General features: G+C 38.4%; 1 protein-coding gene across 3 annotated transcripts in view; it reads right to left on the bottom strand.

Annotated features, from left to right (window-relative positions):
* CCDC146 (coiled-coil domain containing 146) overlaps positions 1-14,568 on the bottom strand; it is a 170,109-nt gene that overhangs the window by 65,591 nt on the left and 89,950 nt on the right. For 2 of the 3 annotated variants that reach the window (XM_037836488.1, XM_037836489.1), the window contains one exon: positions 2,296-2,378. The exons of the other annotated variant lie outside the window; for it this stretch is intronic. In XM_037836488.1, the coding sequence (XP_037692416.1) occupies positions 2,296-2,378 (83 nt within the window). The remainder of the gene's footprint in view (positions 1-2,295; positions 2,379-14,568) is intronic. 3 annotated transcript variants of the gene reach the window in all.

Below are 14,568 nucleotides of genomic sequence, written 5' to 3'. Positions count from 1 at the left end.
GCAGCATAAGAGAATCTAACAACTCTTAACAAGGTTTCTATGGAGAACTCATTCAGTTTCAGTTCTGTATTTCCAGCCTACATCATCCCTGCTGCAGCCCCAAAAGCAAGAGTGCAGATTCCACTTCTTCACATCTTTCCCACCCACCAAGCAGTGGGAGTATAAAAGAGTAGTGGGTGCTTGTAATGGTAAGAGAAGGAACTAAGGGGTCAAGATGAAGTAAAATGTGGGTGACAGAAGGGAAGTAATGGTTTTGCAACACAGCCTTGAAGCAGGAAGAAATAATATTGTGGTCTTGGTCTTGGGTTGCTATCTGACGCTGGGGCCCAGGGAGCTGAGTTGTGGCTAGGGGAGGAGGAAGTCAAGTGAGAGTACCCTGCAAGGCTCTGTTGGGCTCTGGATTAGAGCTATCTAGAGGGTCATTATGAAGATTCAGGAATTTGGAGGCTTTATATGGAAAGTCTGGGGTAATCTTTCTCAGAATACTTCCCACTGCAGGAAGGCAGGGACAACCATGGGGGAATGGAGTCTCAATTAGGGGAAAAGGTGAAGAGTTGACTTGGGGCTGAGGAGGAGGAAGAGGAGCTAAGGATGGGGTTATGGAGGGTTGCTAGGAATCTGGATGGAGCTGAAAAAGCATGGTGTGGAGTGTTAAGCGAAGGTTGCATGCGGCTGCAGCTCTGCTCTCCTCCCAGCCACCTGCTCTTCCTTACTGCTCCCAACCTCAAAGTTGCCAATTTACTTTGCGCAAGGTAACAGGTAGGGGCAAGGATGGGGACTTTGAGGAAAGGATGGTGGGAGAATGGCAGGATGGAGTATTTAATCTATTGCTTTTTTTAAAAATCAGTTTTATTCACACACCATACAATCCATCCTAAGTGTATAATCAATGGCTCTTGGTATAATCACATAGTTATGCATTCACCACTACAGTCAACATGAGAACATTCTCATTTCTTCTGAAGAAAAAATCTCATACCCTTCATATCCCCCATTATTGACATTTAGCTTTGGTATAGTGCCTTCATTACAGTTAATGAGAGACTATTACAATGTTTTTGTTAACTATAGAACTTAATTTACATTAATTGTATTTTTCCCATATAACAGCCTATTATTAACACCTTGTAATAGTGACATATGTTTGTTCTAGTTCATGTAAGAACTCTGTTATATGTATATACAATTAACCACCATCATTGTTCTCTCTCTGTTTCATTAAGTTATACACCCCAGTTTTTATCCTCTGCTTTCCTTCTGGTGACATACACAACTCTAGCCTTCCTCTTTCAAACATACTCACACTCCACTTTGTTAATTACATTGAGTATCATGCTAACATCATTCTCTTTGGCTTTGATGTAGACACCTTGCAAGGATATGAGGCAATAAGTGGGGAAGAGGAAGAACTAGGCTTGAGAATGGTAGGAAATGGAAGTAGAAGAACAGGATTTCCCTTTCTTTCTTCACTCCCCTTCCCCTTTAATTCCCACTGGCTCATAGCAGGTGCTCAGAAAGCATTGCTGAATTATTCACTAGATGCTATTCTTCAGATCTGTTTCTGAATGGCACTTGGCTGGGATGAGGAGCTAGGAGTAGAGGAAGAGATGAAAAACAAAGACAGAAGTCTCAGCAGATGTAGACACAGTTGTTGTAGAATCTATACCTCTCAGTGGTGAAGGGAGGTGGGACAGAGAAAGTCCTGCAGGAGTATCCTGCAGCACATACCATCAGCGCCCCATCCAAATCACCTTGGTTCATTCTGGAGGTCACCTGAAGTTTCAGAGAATAGTTTTCATACCTACCAACAGCACCTGTTTCTCTTTGCCTTAGCACCTTCTCTGTCCACAGGAGCTTTCTTAGCCTGCTCAAAGGGCAAGTTACAAGTGCCAAGAGCTGATATTCCTCAGAAAAATCCTTAATCAATGAGGGATAAACTAGTGGACTAATATCCAAGTTTACTCATCCCTCCATGGGACAATTCTAAGATATGTTCTGATCATCACTCAGAGAGTCCTGAGCGAGACTGAGACTTAGTTACCCACAATGTTAAGTCAAAGATGAACACGGTTGGAGTCCTCTCTTCCTTATCTCACTTCCCCACTCTCTCACTGTGCTTTCTGGTATCACTTCTCAAACTACGTGAACACAAATCCCTGTCTCAGGGACTGTTTTTGTTTTGTTTTGTTTTGTTTTGTTTTGTTTTTGAGGGGGATGCAAACTAACACAGATCCCATTGTAAGTAAGACATATAAATTTGATGAAAAGATGTCCCCATATTGGTAAATAGCATACCTTATCACAGTATCATGCAGCAAAGTATACTTGGCCTTTAACTCTGCCATTCTGGTTGCAGGAATTTTTCCCATGGCATGTAACTAGCAAAGAGAACACAAGATCGCTATCAGCCACCATACTCTTTATGCATTAAGAAAGAGATAAAATGAATAAATATGTATCTTATAAATCCTTCATATGAGGTTTTTCAGTGGAGGACCCTCTTGTTTGATGAAGTGGACTCCTGTGAATTGCATATAATACTGACAAAGGTTTGAGAATTTTATACTAACAGTCTCCTTTGGACTGAAAGGGGCAGAGATGGGATGAAATGAAGGAAGAATGACTCAGAAAGCAGAGCCACAAAGGCAGAGGCTGTGAGCTGAAAGGGCAGGGCTGCACCCCTTGGCTGAGAAGGTGGGGTAGCCACCACCAGGCCTAGAGGGCAGGGCCACTGCTTCAGGGTCAAGAGGACAAAGGATTCTTCTCAGACCCTAAAACATAATAAAAATTTCTCTGCCGGGTTGCAAACTTGCTTTGGACAAGTGACTCCTTTATTCCTCTCATTTTCTCCCTTTTGGAATGGGAATGTCTAGCCTATGCCTGTCCTACCATTACATTTTGGTAGAGATAACTTGTTCTGTAGTTTCTCAGGTTCCAGATGGAGAGCAGTTTTGCTCCAGGATGGATCATATGCACGGTTTCATCCCTATCTGATTCAAATGATTTAGATGATGAGATTTGGGACTTTCTGAGTTGATTGTATTTAGATGATATTTTGGACTTAGAGTTGATGCTAGAATGGATTAAGACTTTTGGGGATGTTTGGAATGTTGCACATGGGAAGGACATGAATTTTGGGGAGCCAGAGAACATAGTATAGTGGGTTCAATTGATCGCCCCCAAAAGATATGTTCATGTCCTAAAAGATATTCATGTCCTAACCCCTAGTACCCATGAATGTGACCTTATAAGGTCTTTGCAGATGTAATCAAGTTAAGATGATCTAATACTGGATTAGGTGGACCTTAAATCCAACTAGTGGTGTCTTATAAGGAGAGATATAGAGACAGACAGGTGCAGACGAGACACAGAGAAGTCCAAGTGACAACGGAGGCAGAGATTGGAGTGATGCAATTATAAGCCAAGAAATGCCAAAGAATGCCAACAATCACTAGAAGCTAGGAGAGAAGCATGACACACATTCTCCCACAAAGACTCCAGAAGGAACTAACCCTGCCAACATACTGATTTCAGAGTTCTGACTTTCTGAAGTGTGAGAGAATAAATTTCTGTTATTTTCAGCCACCCAGTGTGTGGTTATCTTGTTATGGCAGCCCTAGGAAACTAATACAGACCATATACTAGGCTATAAAACAAGGCTCAATAAATTTAAAAGAACTGAAATCAACAAAGTGTGTTTTCCACAGTGGAATTAAGTTAGAAATCAACAACCAAAGGACATTTGATAAACTCACAAATAAGTAGAAATTCAACACAACCCTAAACAACCAATGGATCAGTTTTAGTTTCCTTGGCTGCTTAAGCAAATACCATGCAATGAGTTGGCTTAAACAATGGGTTAGCTCACAGTTCTGATGCTAGGAAAAAGTCCAAATCAAGGCATTGCTTTCTTCCCAAAGACTGGCATTCTGGGGCTGGCTTTCAGTGATCCTTGGTTGTGGGCTTCTCTGTCACATAGCAATGCATGGCAACCTCTCCCTTCTCTTCCAGGTTCCAATGACCCTCAACTCTTGCTTTCCATGGTGTTCTCTCTGTCTGAATTTCAGTCCTCTTATAAAGGACTCTAGTAATAGGATTAAGTGAAGTAGCCTAAACAAAAGGTCCTACTTACAATGGGTTCACATCCACAGGAATGGATTAAGTTTAAGAACAAGTTCTTTTCTGGGGTACATACACAGGGTCAAATAATAATTTGCAAAATAAATTAGAAAATACTTTGAGGTGAATGAAAATGAAGACATAACATATTAAAATTTATGGAATACAGTTAAAGGAGTGCTTAGAGAGAAATTACAGCTATAAACTCCTATGTTAAAAAAGAAAAAATATACCAAATCAATAATCTAAATTTCTATCTTAAGAAATTAGAAAAAGAAGAATAAACTAAATCCAAAGCAAGCACAAAAAGGAAATAAAGATTAGAGGGGAAATAAATGAAATAGAAAATAGAAAAATAGAGAAAACTAATTAAACCAAAGTTGCTTCTATGAAAATATCAACAAAATATATAAACATTTGGCTCTATACCAACCAAGAAAAAAAAGAAGCATATTAAAATCAGGAAATGAAAGAGGGGCATCACTACCCTATCAGAAAGTAAAAGGATCATAAGGTATTACTATGAACAACCATATGCCAAAAATTAGATACCTTAAATAAAATGAAAATATTTTTAGAAAGACACAAATTTCTGAAAGTGACTCCAGAAGAAACTGAATATCTAATAGATTTATAGCAAATACAGCAATTGAATCAGTGATTTAAAATCTTCCCACAAAGCAACACCCAGGCCCAGATGGCTTCACTGATGAATGGTAACATTGTAAGTATTTAATACTAATCCTTAAGAAACTATTTCAAAAAATAGAGGAGAAAGGAACACTTGCTAACTCGTTCTATGAGGCCAGTATTACCCTGACAAAGCCAGACTCCTCAAATTGATATTCAATTCACAACCTCTATCAAAACCCTAACTAAGGTTTTTCATAAAAATTGAGCATATGATACAAAAATTCATATTTAAAAGCAAAGGATCAGAAGAGCCAGAACAATGAGTCAAAAGAAAAACAAAATTGGAAGACTTACTCTCTCCAATTCCAAAACATGAAATCAAGAGAATGTTGTACTGGCATAAGGATAGATAAATAGATAAATGGAATAGAATTGAGAGTCCAGAAGTAAACTCTTATATTTATAGGCAATTGATTTTCACTAGAGTGTCAAGATAATTCAATAAGGAAAGAGTTGTCTTTTTAACAAATGGTGCTGGGACAACTGGAAATCCACATGCAAAAAAGGACCCCTACCTCACAGCACACACACAAATTAACTCAAAATGGATCATCTACCTAAATTTAAGAGCTAAAAGTATAAAACTTTAGAAGCAAACATATGAGCAAATTTTCCTGGCCTTGGGTTTATCAACAATTTCCTAGATATAACACCAAAAAGCACAAGTAATAAAGAAATGAATAAATTAGATTTCATCAAAATTTATAATTTTGATATTTCAAATGATATACCATTAAGAAAGTAAAGAAACAACCTGCAGACTGGGAGAGAAAATATTTGCAAATCATGTACCTGATAAAGAACTTGTATATAGAATATATAAAGAGCTTCTACAAGTCAATAGTAAGAAGACAAACTACCCAATTAAAAAATGGGCATAGGATTTTAATTGACTTTTTCTCAAAGATGATACACAAATGTCCCTTAAGTACATCAAAAGATGGTCAACATTTTTAGTTATAAGGGAAATGCAAATCAAAACCACAATGAGATACTATTTCACATCTATTAGAATGGCTATAATAAAAAAGACAGCAAGAACCAGTGCTGGTGAGGATGTGGAGAAATAATGTAAAATGATATAGTCATGTTGGAAAACTGTTTGGCGGTTTCTCATAATATTACACACTCTCACCATATGACCCAGCAATTTCACTCTTAGGTATCCTACCCAAGAGTAATGAAAACATAAATCCACACAAAAGATGTGTACATGACTTTTCATAGCAACATTATTATAATAATCAAAAAGTAGAAGCAACCCACATGTCCATCAACTGATGAATGGATAAAGAAATTGTAGTATATCCATACAATGGAATACTATTTGGCAATAGAAAAGATGAAGTATGGAAACATGCTACAATATGATGAACTTCAAAAATACTATGCCAAGTGAAAGACGCCAGAAACAAAATACCATATACTGTGTGATTCCATTTATATGAAATGTCCAAAATAGGCAAATCTATGGAAACTGAAAGTAGATTAGCAGTTGTGTAGGGATGAAGGCTGGGGCAGGGAGTGACTTTTAATGGGCAGTTTCTTTTTGGGGTGGTGGAAATGTTCTCAAATGAAATTCTGCTTATGGATGTAAAATTTTATATATATATATATAAAAAATCATTGAGTTGTATGCTTAAAATGGGTGATATTTTATGGTATGCAAATTATATCTCAATAAAGTTTTAAAAAATTTTAAATGTAAATTATATTAAGATTCAAGATTTTTAATGCAAAAGAAAAAGTGCACAATTATAAAATCAAGGAAATTAAGTGAAAACTATAATGTAAAAGTTGAATTATAAATATCAATAAGAAGTTATCACTTAAAAAAAATTTATTTCTTTGCTTTGTCCATTAAAATGGTCTAAAACAATGATCTATTAGCAAAAATAGCACAGCTAGCACTTCTTTTGTGGTCTCTATCATTTTCCACTATGAGAAACCAGCAAGACTCAGAAAAATGGGTGATTCCACAGCTAGAACAAGGATGATACAAGGTGAAGTGATAAATCTCGTTGTGCCTGAAAGCAAGAAATGAATGTAGAATTTGATTTTCTTTTACCTATGAGTATGTGAATATACAGAGATCCAAAAGGATAAGAACTAAGATGTTATAGTGTTGTTCTCTGGGTGGTATGAATGTAACGGTTTTTATTTTTTTGTATTTTCTCCAATGCATATGTACTCTTTGTAATATTAAAAGGCTATTAAAATATATTCGAAAACCAAAGCTGTAAACAATAGGGAATCAGAGCAGAATTTTCAGCTGGGGAGTGCTGTGATTAGATCATAGTGGCAGATACAGCTAGATCTGTATCTAGCTTAGAGAATGCTCAGCTGTCTTTTCCTTGAATAGAATCCCATTTTAAACCATCACTGTCTGAAATGTATTGGTGTGTGGGCCAGGTCTGTATGATGGCAAGTTTTATGGCCATAGAAAAGCAGGAAGGCTGGAGAGGTTTTCCTGTCTACTAACTGTCTCCATCAGTCCACTGATCATGCTGCCTCTCATGTCTAATAACCTGGGAAGAAAGCTGATAAGGCAAAACATCTCATATATCTTTGTGGTTTCTATGTAAATCAAAAAATGTTAACCAAAATTCCAGAAAAAGAGTTTGCTAAGCTTTCTTTTATTTTGGTTGGCTTGAAAAGAGTCTCCTCTATTAAAAAGAAGTTTCTCTTAGAAGAAGGAAAGACTGAACTCTTTTGGTGGATTTTAGCTTCTTTAAAAATAAAAAAATAAAAAAACAAAAATCTGGATGCTGATAGTTATCAAAAAGTGAATTATCTGTGAAATAGTAGGCTGTCTCTTTAAGCAGGTCTATTTCTGGTTAGAAACTTCAGACTTAGTTCTAGTAGATGAAAATGTTCCACTCATAAATAGTATCAGACATGGAGAAAATGGTTGCATTTTCATACTGCATGATACAAACAGGTTCAGAATCCAAATTTGTCATGTTTTAAAAATGCACCATCTAAGAAATATAGCATAAAGCCCAATCTTAAATTGTCAAAGGGTATACACAACAAAAGGTTAGCTATAATGTCATAAGTTCACAAATATGATTTCACAATAGATACTTGTGTTTCTGAATTGCCTTGTTGGTAAGTACAATTGGAAGGAAACATTTACTCTAGAGCTAAAAGTTCAACAGTTCATGATTCATGGATGCCATATAGTAGTACGGAAAAAATTTCAAAAATTGAAATTCTAGAACATTCCAAGGAAAGTAAAAGCTCAGTAAGAACTTTTACCAAGTGAACCCCTCTGGAAGAGGGTCAGCCCGAGGAAACAATGAAATATCTGTATGGGGTCTGCAAAGCAACCTGGACCTGTTCAAGGTGGCCATGGTTACTAGACTGCCTGATTCTTGTTACCTCATTGACATTAACTACTTGTTTGATCTCATCCCAGGACATGATTGGGATGCTTTGGGACGTAGCATGAACTTGAAAGCATAAACCCTTACCATCTTTACCTCCTTCCCTTTCCCTCTCTTTCACTGCTGGAAATAGACAACATAGCCATTTTAAGTGCCTTCCAAATGCAGTTGAGCTCTCAGCACTGCTTCTCCAGTCCTTTTGTTTGACTTTTCCACTTAGTTGTTACAGCAAACTTTAGTTTTCTCATGAACCTAAAAGAGTTAGGTGCTGCTATGAACAACCTAAACTCCTCCGTCACATCAACCAACATATTCACCCATAGCCACCCCCATCCTAAACGTCTTTCCTCAAATCTCAAAAAGGAAGTCTTCCTTTCCTCCTGGTTCACTCAAATAAACACTCCCTACCTCTTCCTAGGCATTAAATTATCAGTTATCCCTTCTTTCTTTTATTTTGTCAACTTCTCCCTCTTACTGGCTCAGCAGAATATAGAAGTCGAGAGTATCAAAAGTAGACTTTGTTAGAATCCCAGCTATGCTGCTTTTTAACTATGCCACTTGTTCTTTTATGCCAGTTTCTTCAGTTGCAAGGGAGGTGTAAAAATAGTCCCCATTTCATAAGGTTGTAATGAGGACTAAATGAACCAATAAATGTAAGGTATTTTGTATAGATCTAATACATAATAAGGGCTTAATCAGTGTCAGCTATGTTATTATTACTATTATTATCCTCAACCTATAATTTGTCTTTCCCCCTAAAACAAAACAAAACAAAATCCTCTTGGGCCCTATGCTCTCATCTAATTAACACTTTCTTTCTTACCTTTCCTTTTTATTTCAGCTTTTCTCAAAAGAGTAGTTTCTGCTTATTATCTCCACTCCATTACCATCCAGTCACTCACAAATCCATAGTAACCAGACTACTTAACAGTACACCACCAGATTGGTATTTCTCTCATTATGCTTATGCTTTCCTCCATCTTTCTGAACAAATACAATGTTTACAATATCTGTTCTAATGTCCTTGTCTACTAATTCTATTCTAGTACGTCTGCTCTGTTGATTGATTTTTTTTCACATTATGGGTACCATTTTCCAACTTCTCTGCATACCTGGTAATTTTTTATTAGGTACCAGACATTAATAATTTTACATTGATGAGTGATGGGTGTTTTTGCATTCTTTTAAATATTTTTGGGCTTTGTGAGCCACAGGTAAGTCACTTAGAAATAGTTTTATACTTTTGAGGCTTGCTTATAAGCTTTGTTAGGCAAGTCCAGAACAGTTTTTAGTCTGGGGCTAATTTAGCCCCACTATTGAGGCCATAACATGCCGTGTGTTAGGAGGTCTTTCTAAAATTGCTGTCGGGAACAAACTATTCCCAGCCCCGTGTGAACTCCAAGTATTGTTCTACATCCTCCTTTCCGATAGTTCTTTCCCCAACTTCAGTAACATCCTCACACATCTGCACTGATCAATTCTCCACTAGATTTCAGGGGAATTCTCTGCAGATCTTTGGAGCGATTTCTCTGTGAAGCTCTCTCCCTTCTTCCCCATGTATTTTAGTCAACTTGACCTCCCTGAACTTCAAACTCTGTCTCCTCAAATCATCAAGGCCACCTTGCTTTCTTTGGGTTCCCCTCCTTCCCTTATGGCCTGGAAACTCTCTCTAGGCAGCCAGCTGGAGCAATTATAGATCTCACCTCATTTGATTCCCTACTTTCAGAGAAAGTACTGGACTGAGATCCTGTGCTGTTTGTTGCCCAAAGTCTGAAAACCATTGTTTTATATAGTGTGACCAAGTTTTTAGTTGTTTAAGGTGGGAGGTTAAATCTGATCCCTGTTACTCTATCTTGGCTGGAAGTGGAGCCCCAGTGATCTCTTAAATATTAAATCCAAGAGACATTTCTCTGGTCTTATCTTATTTGATAATTTTATGACATTTATTACTATTGACCTATTAGAGTTCATCATTCCTGAAACTCTCTCTTCCTTTGGTTTCATGGCATATGGCCTTGTAGTTCTCTCCTGACTCTGTTTTATTCCCTACCCTTTCCTTTAAAAGTTGTTGCCGCCCAGGATTTGGTCCGCATCCTTTTTCTCTTTTTAAATTACCCACTTTCCCTAGGATCTCGTTTACTCTCAGAGTCTGAACTACCACCTACATGCTGATGGCTCCCGAGAGGTCTGAAGGCTGTCGTAGGACAAGCTAGGACTTTATTTGGGCAAGGGCCATGTAAAAGTATGGGACTGTGGTTAGGGAATAACAAATATCTTCCAGGTATAAAACCTGGAATGCATGAAAATACTTAAATGATACAATATTAAGGTCTAGGTATTGTGATAAATTTTTAGAGGGAAATTTGGTATTATGGGGGCATTTCATCCATAGAATCAGTTGAACTAGACATTGTCAGGTAGTTTCATAGAATAGAGAAAACCATAATGTGCCATGCACAGGTTCTCATCGTTTCTTACTGAGATTGTAGCAATAGCCAACTAACCATTTTCCATGACTTCAGTCTTGTTCCCCTTAAGTCTGTCCTCCTTGCTGCTGTAAGAATGCTGTATCCAAAAATTTTTAATTTTCATCTTGTTTTACACATTCAAAGGATCCCAACATCCTCAGGAGTGAATCTGGGTTCCTTAGTGTAGTATACAAGGGTCTTCATTATCTGGCAGCTGACTCCCTCTCCAAACCTCCCACAACCATTTCATTTCTGTAAACCAATTATAGTTTCTATGGTATGTAGAATAATGGCTACCCAAAGATGTCCATGTTCTAATCTCTGGAACCTGTGAATTTGTTATGTTATATGGCTAAAGGGACTTTGCAGATGTGATTAAGGGCTTAAACCTTGAGATAGGGAGATTATTCTGAACTATACAGGTGGGCCCAAATTAATCACTTGATTCCTTAAAAACAGAGACCCTTCTGAAGCTGGGTTGGAGAGATGAGACAGAAGAAGGAGAGATTTGAAGTGTGAGAAGGACCCAATGATTGCTTCTGGGTTTGAATATGGAGGAAGCGGGCCATGAACCAAGAAATGTGGGTGACCTCTAGAAAGTAGAAAAGGCAAGGAACTGGATTTTCCACTAGAGCCTCCAGAAAAGAAGGCAACCCCGCCTACATCTTCATTTTACACCCATGTTAGCCTTCTGACCGACAGAACTGTAAGATGATAAATTGTGTTGTGTAAATTGCTAATGTGGTAATTTTTATAGCAACAACAGAGAACTAATACAGTTCACAAACCATATCATGTTTTTGCACATTCAGTTCCCCCATGTGCAGTTTCTTCTCTCCCTTGTCCACTTGGAGAACTTTTATTCTTTTTTTAAAACATCTCAGGGGTTACCACTTATGGATCATTCAAGTGACAACTTCAGACAAAATTAATTGCTTCTTCATCTGTACTTCTTCATCATAGATTATTGCACACACTGTACATATACAGCATATGTTTAAACACATCTCCTCCCTTTGCCTATGCACTCCTTTTTGATAGGAACCCCACTGTATTCATCTTTGAGCCCTGACCCATAGCTTAACATCTCATAAGTACTCAATTATGTTCACTAAACTATTGTAGATTTAAGCTTATCTTAAAACCAATGATATAGTTGGAAGAACTTTTGTTCATTCACTCACTTCCATTCCAACTTATCTGTCACATAGGGCAAATGCAAAAGGAAGAAAATGCCTGAACATTGGCCAGGGTTAGATTTGGAAAAGCAGAGAAAGTGCCATACAAAACTGGCTACTTTGCCTACAGCTTCTCTTCTCCCTTCTGTGAGGATGGCAAGGCTCACAGGATGAGCAGAGAAATTTGTGACTGCTCTCGTACAGATGTCTTGTTCTTCCCTTGGTGGTCCACCACAGGAATGTGAAGGGGAGGCCGAAAGAGGCAAACAGGGCCTCTTAAGGGCTAAAGTTTCCAATGCAACGGACATTGTAGATTAGTAATGGAGGGGCTTAGCTATACGCAAGAATTCAAAGTTAAGTTATAATCATTTTAAGATAACATGTAAGGCCAAGCACAACATGCCAATGACTGTCATTCCCTTCAATACACTCATGTTTGTCCCCATTAAACCGCAATGGCTTAGAACTCTAACAATCATTTAAACGTTTTTAAAAATCATCTCTCTCCAACCTCCAAACATACTGGGGAGAGATGACAGCAGGTTAGGAGTAACTGTGAGTCTGTAGGGAAGAACATGAGCCAGACTGAAGCCCAGATGCCTCTTTAAGAACTACAGAGGGTGAGCCAATGATTAAGAGCAAAGAGCCATGAGGGGTATTCACATAAGGGCCAGAATATAATTGGAGCCAGGAAACAGAGCCAGGTTAAAAACCAGTGGAATCATCCCAAAGTAATTTGGGCAGAGAATAAAAATATATATGCAGGGCCCCCCTGAGGAGCTGGGGGAGGATGCAGAGGTGTTGGACTCCCTCACCTGGATTGTTGCGGATGTTCTCACTAACACTGAGGACAGACGGCTTGGTATGCTGAGCCCTCTATCTTGGGGTCTGCCTTTATGAAGCTCATTACTGCAAAGGAGAGGCTAAACCTACTTATAATTGTGCCTAAGAGTCTCCTCTTGAGTGCCTCTTTGTTGCTCAGATGTGGCCCTCTCTCTGTAACTAAGCCACCCATGGCAGGTGATCTCACTGCCCTCCCCACTATGTGGGACCTGACTCTCAGGGGTGTAAATCTCCCTGTCAACGCAGGATATGATTCCCCAGGATGAGTCTAAACCCAGCATCGTGGGATTGAGAACACCCTCTTGACCAAAACAGGGATGAAAGATGAAACTAAGTGAAGCTTCGGTGGCTGAGAGATTTCAAATGGAGTTGAGGGGTCACTCTGGTGGACATTCTTATGCACTATATACATAAACCTCTTTAGGGTTTTTTTTTTTTAATTCATTTTTATTGAGATATATTCACATACCATGCAGTCATACAAAGCGTATATTCAATTGTTCACAGTATCATTATATAGTTGTGTGTTCATCACCAAAATTAATTTTTGAACATTTTCATTACCACACACACAAAAATAATAAGAATAAAAATTAAAGTGAAAAAGAACAATTAAAGTAAAAAAGAACACTGGGTGCCTTTTTTTTTTGCCCCCATTTTTTTACTTATTCATCCATACACTGGACAAAGGGGAGTGTGGCCCACATGGCTTTCCCAATCACATAGTCACCCTTCATAAGCTACATTTTTATACAATCATCTTCAAGATTCATGGGTTCTGGGTTGTAGTTTGATAGTTTCAGGTATTTACTGCTAGCTACTCCAATTCATTAGAACCTAAAAAGGGTTGTCTATATTGTGCATAAGAGTGCCCACCAGAGTGACCTCTCGGTTCCTTTTGGAATCTCTCTGCCACTGAAACTTATTTCATTTGCTTTCACATCCCCCTTTTGGTCAAGAAGATGTTCTCCATCCCACGATGCCGGGTCTACATTTCTCCCTGGGAGTCATATTCCATGTTGCCAGGGAGATTTATTCCCCTGGGTGTCAGATCCCACGTAGGGGGGAGGGCAGTGATTTCACCTGCCAAGTTGGCTTAGCTAGAGAGAGAGGGCCACATCTGAGCAACAGAGAGGCATTCGGGAGGAGGCTCTTAGGCACAATTATAGGGAGGCCTAGCCTCTCCTTTGCAGCTACAGTCCTGCCCAGGGCGAGTCCCGTGGTAGAGGGCTCAGCCCATCAAACCACCAGTCCCCTATGTCTGTGAGCACAGCAGCAACCACCAAGGTGGGAAAGCCCAACATCCCCTGAATTCTCCAACAGCTCCTCAAGAGGGCTCTGCATATTTTTTTCACTATATTTTTTTAATTAATTCTTTTTTGTAAAATTAACTGTATCAAAAAAAAATTTAAAAAAACATTTCAAACAAACCATAACATAACAAGGGAGTAAGAAAAAGACAACTAACCTAAAATATCTACTTTACTTCCAACATGTTCCTACTCTACCCCAAGAAAATAACCTAATATAGCAACATTTCTGTGAACTTGTTCCTACTATACCCATCAGAAATTAACAGACCATAGTCATTTCTGGGCATTCCCAGAACGTTAAATTTACCCATGATAGCATATCTGTTCTCATTGGGTTATCATTCCCCCTCAGTTAATTGCTCTCTATCACTAGTTTCCCTACATTCTACATTATAAACCATTTCTTTTACATTTTTCAATGTTCACATTAGTGGTAGCATATAATATTTCTCTTTTCGTGCCTGGTTTATTTTCCTCAGCATTATGTCTTCAGGGTTCATCCATGTTGTCATATGTTTCACGACATTGTTCCTTCTCACTGCCGCGTAGTATTCCATCATGTGTA

The sequence above is a fragment of the Choloepus didactylus genome, chromosome 5 (genome assembly GCF_015220235.1).
Source record: "Choloepus didactylus isolate mChoDid1 chromosome 5, mChoDid1.pri, whole genome shotgun sequence".
NCBI classification, from domain to species: domain Eukaryota; kingdom Metazoa; phylum Chordata; class Mammalia; order Pilosa; family Megalonychidae; genus Choloepus; species Choloepus didactylus.
The sequence above is the reverse complement of the archived record's forward strand: the minus strand, read 5'-3'. Positions and strand labels throughout refer to the sequence as shown.